Source organism: Parasteatoda tepidariorum, chromosome 2 (genome assembly GCF_043381705.1).
Source record: "Parasteatoda tepidariorum isolate YZ-2023 chromosome 2, CAS_Ptep_4.0, whole genome shotgun sequence".
NCBI classification, from domain to species: Eukaryota; Metazoa; Arthropoda; class Arachnida; order Araneae; family Theridiidae; genus Parasteatoda; species Parasteatoda tepidariorum.
Window position 1 is genome coordinate 20070245 of NC_092205.1, and position 11400 is coordinate 20081644.

General features: G+C 29.0%; 2 protein-coding genes across 2 annotated transcripts; one reads left to right on the top strand and one right to left on the bottom strand.

Annotated features, from left to right (window-relative positions):
• Nucleotides 1-1756: 1756 nt before the first annotated feature.
• Nucleotides 1757-2320, bottom strand: LOC122272371 (THAP domain-containing protein 2). The gene has a single exon (XM_043055970.2). The coding sequence runs from the start codon at nt 2318-2320 to the stop codon at nt 1757-1759; it is 564 nt and encodes a 187-aa protein (XP_042911904.2).
• Nucleotides 2321-2593: 273 nt separating this feature from the next.
• On the top strand, nt 2594-3784 carry LOC122272370 (uncharacterized). Its single transcript, XM_043055969.1, has 2 exons — nt 2594-2673; nt 3298-3784. Exons 1-2 carry the CDS (start codon nt 2594-2596, stop codon nt 3782-3784), a joined length of 567 nt encoding a protein of 188 aa, XP_042911903.1.
• Nucleotides 3785-11400: the final 7616 nt, after the last annotated feature.

The following is an 11400-nucleotide window of genomic DNA, read 5'->3' on the forward strand; positions in this document are numbered from 1 at the left end:
ATTTAGTAAATAACAATTCTTGGTAAAATTTTTATTCTTTTACAAATCTTACATAAATTAAAAGTAAAAGCTTCGTTTCCTGGATAAGTAGACTCGTCAAACTGTATAGAAAATTCAGATATTTTTGAGTACTCACATAAAGAATTTTCTACGCACTGAGATATTTTGTCAATCCTTCTTTGTACATTATTATTACTCCGTGGAATTCTTTTTACAATGATAAAAGCTGGTTTGTGCTACCGGATGAGTATTATCTCACCTACAGCTAGTAAAATAAGTTCTTCTATAGTGTGAAGCTTTCCGGACTTAGTAATATATAGAAAAATGCCAAACTATGAGAAACATGCAATCCATCGTCACCTCGCTTAGATGTTGTCCCTATAAGTTGTTGCAGTGACGGTGTTTTCAGATATTTTTTTTTTGTCTGTTTGAAAAATAGTTAAATCTTTATCTTTTTTGTCACTATGGATTTGTATCAATTGTTCGTTAAGCTTGGAATGTTTCATTGAATCACTTGTTATAGTTTTATAGAAGGCACATAGGTAAGGTACTATTTCCTGGTGAAGAAATAAAGACATACTTGAAATATTCAACACTGTATTTTCGGCCATTTTTCTTCGACTCATTCATACTGTTATCTCTTAAAAAGGGAACAAAAGATATAAGAAAGTTTTTAAATCAACTGTTTAATTTGTAACAAACCACTGTTAATAATTATGAGTACCCACCTTTATTTGTAGTTTACTTAGGACGTAAAAATCGCGACTATTTTATTCATCTTAATTTCCATCACAATTTAAAACCAATCACAATTTTATTATTTTATATTAAACCTGAGGCGGACCCCCTGACGTTGTTCGAGGACCACTAAATCAGTTTTTATTTTACACGGACCCCCTTAATGGTACCACGGACCCGTCCATATGGACCACTTTGGGAAATACTGATGTAGAGTGTTTGAAAATTAGTTTGTATTTTGTTAATGTATATAGTGCTTAAAGATATTTTTTCAGTGCTTAAAAAGTACTTAAAAGGTGCTTATTTTTTATTGAAAAATTTGGCTACGCACCCTACTCCAAATAGGTTAATTATTGGTGATAATCCATGAAAAATCTTCTTTAGTAATGTAAAATATTTTATTTATGTAAAAGTGAAAAAGCAATATTAATTACCATTGTATTATATTGTGTTGTGCAAAATATTTTATAGAGTGTTAGACATTTAAAAACCACAAAGCTTTCAGAGTTTTTTCAAAATTTTGCCATTAAATTTAAATCCTCGCCACGAAAAAACGTTGCATATATGAATTTGAAAGTCATTTATATGTAATGCCGTGGAAAATATGTTAAAATGAATAAAAATAATACTTTAAAACATAAACTTAGCTACCACAAGTTTAAATTTTTACAAAAAGCGTAGAAATTTGGCAGTATTGTTGTTTTNTTTTTTTTTTTTTTTTGCTTCTCTCAATAGTCGTATGAAAGTGATGATCCGTGGTAGCTACTTCTGTGGCCGACTTAAATAAAATTAAAAACTTACTGCAAATTTCTGCTTCTATTGCAAGCTAAGAAAAAATCCATTATTCCTATGAAAAGAGCCTGTTTACATCTAAGTGCACCACAAATGGATTTCAAGCCCCCAGCTCAAACATACATCAACATCACCAATTCTTGAGACCACGTTGAATAGCCCTCTTTTATCTTGCTTTTTATCTATACATAATAATAAACGCGGCTGTGTGTGTGTGTGTCTGTAATCACAATATATCACCCCAGAAGCCTCGCCCGGGCACGAAACTCGGCCCATAATTGTGNAATTTTGACTCAGCTTGGTAAACAAGCAGATTTTCTCTACGCAAGAAGTTTTCCATCTTTGCAGAAAATTCATTCACAAATTCCTTAAAATTAGAAATCTGATCATCTTTCACAAATGATGAAATCATCTCACTGTCCATTTTGAGTCTTTTTTCATCTCTACTGGATCTCTGAGTAGTTTTTATTTCACTCAAATAAGGGGGACATCCATCAAATATGCATGGATATGCATCTTCAGTTAAAATAGGGCGTTCTCGTTTTATTTTATGAGTGATTCCTTTGGAGTCTGTAAAATCTTCTTCCCTGATGATCATATGATTTTGGAAATGCTTTTCGCACACCACTGAATGTTTAGATGGTGTAAAGTTTTGCCGAGGGATTTTACGTAGCCACAATTTCTTCCTTTCCTCATTTCTAGGAAATTTAAAAACACTGACATACTCGACACTAGCAGCTTTTGATGTATAATTAGACTTGCAAGCAGGCACACAACAACGGTCCGGCATTGCTAACACTAAAATCTTTTAACGATGTTTAAAAACAGTAATAATTGTGAAATTTCAACAATATAAAAATGTAAACAAAACAATAAGAAAGTTTTACAAAAGAAACTCAAAAATTATAACAAGAAATTAGATAATTCGCTCGAAAATGATCGTATTTATCGCACTGTATACATAAGTAAACAACGCGCATTGCAAAGTTGCTGCGGTCGAGATTACACTTGATGGAAGGCGGACGACTAGCTATGAGTCATCAAAGATTCGGCGGTAGCCGTCATGGCCTTCTATCTTCTCGGAGGTTACGATTTGACTCTATTAGCTCCGACAGCATATATGAATTTGAAAGTCATTTTTATGTAATGCCGTGGAAAATATGTTAAAATGAATAAAAATAATACTTTAAAACATAAACTTAGCTACCACAAGTTTGAATTTTTACAAAAAGCGTAGAAATTTGGCAGTATTGTTTTTTTTTTTTTTTTTTTTTTTTTTTTTNTTTTGCTTCTATTGCAAGCTAAGAAAAAATCCATTATTCCTATGAAAAGAGCCTGTTTACATCTAAGTGCACGACAAATGGATTTCAAGCCCCCAGCTCAAACATACATCAACATCACCAATTCTTTAGACCACGTTGAATAGCCCTCTTTTATCTTGCTTTTTATTAATAATAAAAATAACAGTTATGGGCAACAATAATCAATTGACAAGTAATAAGAATTAATATGAATGATTTTTTAAAATCGTAACAAATATGCATCTTTCTGTTAGTATTTAAATGAACTGATGAAAAAATAACAAATATTGTTTCTTTTAGACAATTTTTTTTTTCTACATCGAAACAAAAAGTATAAAAAAAAAAATATATATATTCTTTATCTCGCATTTGACTTAAGGGCATGTCAGCATGAGACACACTATTTTTAGTGGTCTAATCAAATCCAATACTCTTGCAATTTTCATGTAGTTGTTTCTTTTTCAAGAACAAATGTTCTTTTTATTGGACATTCGTTCAATAAAAAGAAATTCAATAACGTAGAATTCCTGGAGAAATTCTATAACGTAGTCATCCTCTCTGACTCCAAAGCCGCAGTCCAAGCTATTGCTTCCTCCGAAGCCCTCGCATCTGCCGACATTTTACATTGTCGTCAAGCCCTTCACAGGCTTGACCAACACAACAAAAATGCCGCCATGCTATGGGTACCAGCGCACTGTGGACTTCAAGGTAACGAAACTGCAGATTTCTTGGCCAGAAAAGCAGCCAAGATTCTACAAATATCTCCTAAGCCAGTTCCTTTCTACACCTCAAAAAGGCTAATTAAAATCTCTCTTCGAACAACATTTGAGGCAAAACTCCAAGAAGCAAATAAAGATAAGGACTGGCTGGTAGGAATCAAAGATATTCCGTCATGGCCAAGAGAAAAATCTATGGCCCTTTTTCGCCTTGCCACAGGCCATGACTGTTTATGAAAACACCTGTACCGAATCAAAATCTTTTCAAGCCCCTTTTGTCTATTATGTAACCTGCAAGAAGAAATGGAGGCTAACCATCTGAGACGTTGCCCTGCAATTCCTCCTGGGCCATTGTGGGAACGTTATTGGCGGGCGAGATGCATTATCAATGACCTATAGACTCTTCCTTTTGTAGCTCTTGTTTCCGTTTTTTGTTCTTTCTTTGTATTGTTCTCAGCTGCAAATTTGTCTTTCATGTCTGCCATTGGGAATAAAAAAAATGTTCTTTTTATCGAAATATGTCGCCAAGTCTAGGATTCTAGACTGCTAAACTATAACCCATTTTTAATAATCCTATGACAGATATCGTAAAATTCTGCCTGATTTGTTAAACTTATAATAGTTTTATATTGTTTTGAAAGCATATTTGTATTATATGATCACGAAATAAAACGGAATTATATGTTTACCTAAATGCTATACCGTAATGGTCCTTTCTTAACTTTCAAAGGAGCTTAACTCCCCTGTGACTAGTTTTAACCCCTTTATCGAAAGTGAGTGCAGTTGCCTCAAGGATTGATAAGGTTCTAAATAATCGAGTAGTCCTGATCAAAAATATGTTGTCTGTACCTCTTGCTGATTTTAGCTTTTTGTTCTGATTTAAAAATAATCGATTTTTAGAATAGAAAAATATGGAATTTCGTCCCATCATCGTTTTATTTTCGTTAATAATGCTTCAGAAAATCGCAAATTTCGATAAAATTATCTTAGGAATTGTTAATTGTATTTTATAGATTGTTTCTAACTTTTTGGAACTTAAGTCATTTTATGGGAAAAAAAGTCAATTAACAATTTTGCGTTGTCAAACTTTAATGGGAATTATGTACCTGCCAACCTTACTCCTGAAAAATAATTTTCCTATGTGGTAATCATGTGATAATTGAACAATCTATTGCAACTANGCTTAAATCAGATTTCTGATGCATCGCTTGGAATGAAAGTCGCTGTATCGGTTTGCCGATATAGGCGTTAAATCGATATGTCGCGATATATCGATTTATAGCCCAGTCCTAATTGCAACCAAAAATATTTTTACTTCTTGCTAGCAAGTTTTGTTAATTTAAATCAATTGATTTTTTTGAAAAGAATCATTGAGTTAATTCGAATGATAATTTTAAGAAGAAATTATAAATTTAAAAAAATTACAAGGCATTAAAATATAGAATTATTTACGTTTTCTTTTCATTGTTTTAAAATTTATAATAAATATATTGCTGTGTTAATGATTTTCATTTGGCAATATACATTATTTTTAGGTTTGTAATAAATTACAGCTCCATCCGGAATCACATTCTAAAAATCTTATAATTATTTGGAATTTTCAGAATACAAATAAAGAACGAAGTGAAATTTTAATAATTATTTTTTATGCTTTTAAAACATCTATCTTAAAAACCACATTTTATTTTACTAGTGCAAATATCTTCTAGTAAATATAATTTTAATGGAAAATTTTCTAATTGGCTTTTAAAAAAAACGGTTTTAAGATTAATTAAATATTTTATTAAGGTATAAGGCATTACAATTTATTATATCATTTTGAACGTTTAGTAACAATAATAGGTGAAATCAATATTGTAATTGTTGTTTATTTAAACCTGTTTTTCAGTTGTTAATAATGATAAATTTCCATTTTTAATAATTGTAAGTCTTGGAATTACATTTATTCTGTATTACTACAAAACTATTTTTAAAGTAGTAATGTAGATTCATTGTTTTCGCCTTGTAATATATCTACTATAATTATGAAATTCAACGAATCGTGAAACGAAATTTCTCAAGTTAATCTTTAAAAAAAATTATCTTTTAATCACAAAATATTTCTTAAATCACATTATTAATCTAATTTTTTTTAAAAAATTTAAAAACTTATATTGCAATTTTTCCGAAAATATTTATTTTTTATTTCGAAAAGAGAATTCGACTTAACAAGGTTTTGAGAAGAAACACTTTGACATAGGAATTTAAATTAACCTTAGGTGGATATATGATGCCAAGGGGGAAAATATTTTTTCGACATAACAAGGTTTTCGAAAAATCAAATTTCGATATATGTATATAGAGTATACTGTAATTCTAACTTAAAAGAATAAGAACGAAACGAAATCCAGACAAAAAAAAGTAATAGTTTTGCTTCTTTATGTCTAAAACAAATTATTCCTAAAAATCCTTATGAATCTGCTGCGATGGAATGTATTCAAGAGTCATACTCTTATTTATTATTTTCTGATGCTTTGTGTACTTTAAAAATCAAGTATCGAATCAGATAGGATGTCGAACCTCATTTGAGAAAAAAATAAACATCATTACCTCCTAATATGAAATTATGTGATGACAAACAACGTCATCATTCGTACCAAAGACAAAATATGTGGAATCAAAGTTTACTTCATTTTCTAAAGTTATAAATGAATATAACTGTTAATTTTTTAATTACTTATATTTTTCTTGTATAATTGTTTTGCAATTTTTTGTATAAAATATAAATATTCTGTTAATAAATGAGTTTTTTTTCTTCATAAGGTGGTGAATCACGAAAGATTTTAAAACCTCCAACCGGACCGCGGTCAAGAAAGTGTGAGAAACACTGAGCTACTACTGGTAATTCTTTTTTCATGACAAGTGACTATATAAATTTTCAAATTATTTTGAGTTGTTCCTTATCCAATTCGCTAAATTATTTTGGAAACTGCTTAAACGTTCTGTTCAAACCAAGTAATTTTGAAATTAACAAGAGTCTGTTTTGTTTTATTTTTTTCTTTAAAAAAATTTCCGTTATTATACTGAAGTTCATTTAATAATACCTTTTTAAATGTACTCTGGTAATGTCTTGATTTTTTTCTATAGCCCATTATTAGACCTATAAATAGATTATTTACCTGAATTTTATTCATCCCTTTATTAGGTCTATAAAAAGTTTGTTTGAAAGAAAAATATAGAAATATATTTACTGAATAACAGCACTATCACCTGTCTGCTAAACTTTCAGTGCATTTTGTTTTTCTATGTTCTTGAAAGAAAAATATAGAAATATATTTACTGAATAGCAGTGCTATCCTACCTGTCCGCTAATCTTTCAGTGCATTTTGTTTTTCTATGCAAACAATGAACTTACAGAAAAAAACAATTTTGTTATTTTAAAGTTTAATTGTTCGTAATGCTAATTTTTATTTTTATTTAAACATTGGTGTTTTATGTATTTAATCCTTTTGATGATAAGTCAACTTAGTAGTAAATTTAATATTTTAATGAAAGAAAATGAATATAGTTTAAAATGATTTAAATTAAAAACAAAACCGTTATAGGGCAAAAGAAGATTCAAAATTAATTAAATTACTTCAACATTAAGATATTTATGTGTGGAAATTTTATAAATAATAAATGTTCAATTTTTTATATCTAAATAAATCACTTTCTAAGCTACAAAGATTAGGAGACGAAATTACTAAAAGTCAGCAGTTAAAAATTTGCGTAGCCTCCATTTCTCGTTTTAATACAGTGTGGCGGCATGATATCTCGTACTCACAGTGTGCTAAGTGCCGAAAAAAAATGATAGAAAAATATCTTGTATTTGTGGTGAAATCGACACGAGTATTTATTAAATAGGCGATTAGAAAGTCACACGTGTTATAATCAGGGCTGATTGTGTTCCGGAAAAAATCCGGATTTCCGGAATTTTTGCTATCAGTGATCCGGAAGTTTCCGGAGATCGAAGGTCCAGAAGTTTAAAAGAAAATCATTGATCACAGAAGTTTCCGGAAATCAAATTTTCAATGGCGGAACTTAAAAACACAGTTTACTTTATTTGTTTGTAAGGGAGAGCCAGAAAGGTACTTTATAAGCTTATATTCATGATTAATATTAATTTTTTATCAGTAAATAGTTGTTATAATCCTAAACTCTAGAAAGAAAGACATATTTGTAAATTTTAATTTCTTCTCCAGGTCATCATAGGTATATGTAAATGGTATAGGTATGTGTAAAATTTTAAATATATTTTGAGTAAACTAAGAAATATTGAGAAAAAGGGAAAAAAAAACTTGTTCAAATGTTTTTCTAATTTTTCAATTTAAACTGTTTTTGTTTTTTTTTTTAACTCAAGAAATTTTCCGGAATTTTGACTTGGGCTCACAATCACCCCTGGAACCCATAATGTTAACTTTTCTTTTATGCATATTTCACCATATCTTGAGAAGTTTTTGTGTGAATTGAAAAATTTGGCTCAAAATTATAAAATTTGTTTTTCAGAAGATAATTCCATGCAAAAATAAATTTTAGTTGATGCTTATTATATTTATAATTTTTTATTATTTCTTTTAATAATACTCGAAAGAATTTTGAATTGTTTGGTGTGCAATTTTTTACATCATTTTAAAGTATTTAATTTCGCATGGCAATATACTAAAATTTAAGCGAAATCCTGAGAAAAGGATGTACTGTTATATAATACAATATTCATATACAATAGTTCCCAAGAAATATGAATATAGAATAAAAAATACGATACAATACAGAATGAATATACACTAATACAATAATTCCTGAGAAATGNAAATTTGTCCCGAATTTCGGAAACGACAACAATCAATGCGAATATTCATGGGAATGATTTTAATAGTTGGAGTAAAGATCAGGTCTTAATAAGTCAACTTAGTAGTAAATTAAATATTTTAATGAAAGAAAATGAATATAGTTTAAAATGATTTAAATTCAAAACAAGACCATTATAGTGCAAAACAAGATTCAAAATTAATTAAATTACTTTAACATTAAGATATTTATATGTAGTAAATTTTTAGAAATAATAAATGTAAAATTTTTTATATCTAGATAAAGCACATTTTAAGTTACAAAGATTAAGAGACGAAATTACTAAAAGTGAGCAGTTAAAAATTTACGAAGCCTCCACTTTTCGAATATCGTTTGAATACAGTGTGGCGGCATGGTATCTCGTACGCACAGTGTGCTAAGTGCCAAAAATGAATATCTTGTATTTGCGGTGAAATCGACACGAGTAAATTGGATCAAGAAGTATTTATTAAATGGGCGATTAGAGAGTCACAAGTGTTATAATAATACTGCTGTAGTTAAAATAAGTATCTGTATTTCAAAATCGCGTGGGAAAGTTCAGCAAAAACTGCCAAAGAAAAGATGATTAAAAAAATCACTTAAATTTGCTATGAAATCAACTGAAATAAAGCGTGTTAGAAAGTGATTTATTTAAATGCGCAATTCGAACATTCTGTGTTGTAATAATATTGTAGTAAAAATTCCGACATTTTAAACATCACGTGGAAAAGCGTATCAGGATTAAATTGGCACTAACAGAACGCATCAAAAAGAGATAATTTAAAAGCGTGTTTCAGTTACATGTGTCGTAATAATACTTTACATTAGAATTTTCTGAAAACGATGTAGAAATGTGAATATCTGCCGAAAAAACTATTCAATATTACGATTTAATTGGTTCAAATAATGAGGCACGTGAAAATTGATAATTTAAATATGTGATTAGTAGCAAAAACTTCCGAAAAAACTATCAAAACGTCATTTGGACGTTTGAATTATTGTATTAAAGTCCAACCTATAATTCATAATTTATTTAATTTTTCGGCTGCTTTTATGAAATTATTTCAATGAAAATTCCAATGAAATAGAAATGGTATTTTATAAAAGAAAATATAATATTTATAATAATAATGTGTTGATCAAATTATAAAAAGAAACGTTTATAGACATCGCATGAGTATTAAAATCAAAATTAAATATCTAAATTCTTTGGTAAAGAAATGAGTTTCCCTAATTACCATTTTCAACCGGACATATGTACATGTACCAAGCTTTTGTATATGTACGAAAGCCAAATTTATAACTAGACATGATATAGCACATGGACTACGAATTCAACTATCAGACATAAACATACTTTAAGATTATTTATAGTAAAACAATTAAAAATCTTAATACCTCCAATTTAATATTTAAAAATAGTCTTTTATAGGTTATAACGTTTGCAATGACGTTAATAAAATTTATTTATAAAATCGGGGTTCCGACGATGGAAGTTTGATTATTTTGGGTTTAATAGCCGAAAAAAAATTGGTAACCCCTGTGCTACGGAATATATTCCAGTGGACTGCAGATTAGAACATTGTAGCGCATTTTTTAGTGAATCTAAGATGATAATAGCATATTGAGTATAATTATTTTTGGGAAGTTCTTATTGACACATACTGTTAATTTAATTCCCGAATTGAATTACAAGTCCTTTAATATCTGTAATTGTACATTTATTTTAGAAAATCTCTAATGATATTGTCAAAAAGTTATTTTAACGAAAAATGTATTAACATAATAGAATATGTATTAACGTGAAAAAATAATTGGAACTATAATATTGATTATGTGAGTCGTAGTGATTATGTGAGCTTCTTATGACCACATCTGTCAGCAGAGAAAATTTAAATATGTAGAAGTGTAAGATTGTACAAACATTGTTCTTAAATTAAATAATGATAAGAAACTGAAACGGTGAAATATTTCCTGATTGAAAGCTTTATATGCTTCAAAGTAATACTTAAATGGAATGACCGTCGATATGTTCAATCGCATCAAAAATATGCCCCCGTTTCAATGACTTGACTGACAGACGTAGCGGAACAAAAATGTTTTAGGAAAGAAAAAAAAATTGAAAGTTGCCAACGAAAAAGGAAAAAATGAAAGTTAAAAACAAAACTAGCAATACCACCGCAGCCAAGAGAAAAAAAAGATGAAAAACTGATCAAGAGAGGAGAAAAAAAAAAGCAGTGTTTGACAGACAAATCATAGTAAAATGCATTTCCACCCGTTATGGGGAGGTTGGGAGGAACTACTGTCATTGACAAGAGAATCAGAATTCAAATGAACAATGATATTGTCCTTTTGACACCCTGGAAACTTATTTTATTAATTTGAATACTGATGATTCCCTTGTCAACGATATTAGCTGCTCCCCAGTTCACCATTACACGTGGAAATGCATTTTACCCTTATTTACCTATCAGCCAACTTTTTTCCCCCTTGATTTTTCATCCTTCTTTCTCTTTTTTTTTATCTTCATTTTTCTATTGGCAACTTACCGTTTTTTTTTTGTAATCATTATTGTTTTGTTACGTCTGTCTATATTTTTATTTTTTAAGCATATGAAGTTTTCAATTTGGTAATAACATAGTTCATGTATATTTCTATCGATTAAAATGTACAGTAAATAAAAGAAAATAAAACTAGGTATATTTTTTATAATTAACAACTAATTTCTAAAATTGCAATTAAATTGAATATAATTTCTAACAGCACCTTATGATCTGATAATTAGTATATAATATGATTAATTATGATTATATAATTAATCATTAGTTGTATAATCATAATTAATCAGATAATTATCATTAGATAACACCAATATTTATTTTTTTTAAAATTCTACTTAAAAGGGTTTTGCATTCTTCATTTTATTGTGTTAACCCGTTAAATTCCTGAAGATAGATGTAATGTTTAATTTAATAAGTGCTTCATATATATATATATATTTAAAA

Coding starts and splice junctions, on each gene's coding strand:
- LOC122272370 (XM_043055969.1), top strand. CDS start 2,594: ATGGCCTTCTATCTTCTCGGAGGTTACGATTTGACTCTATTAGCTCCG. Junction 2,674..3,297: donor AATTTGAAAGTCATTTTTAT/GTAATGCCGTGG, acceptor TTCTTTTTCAAG/AACAAATGTTCTTTTTATTG.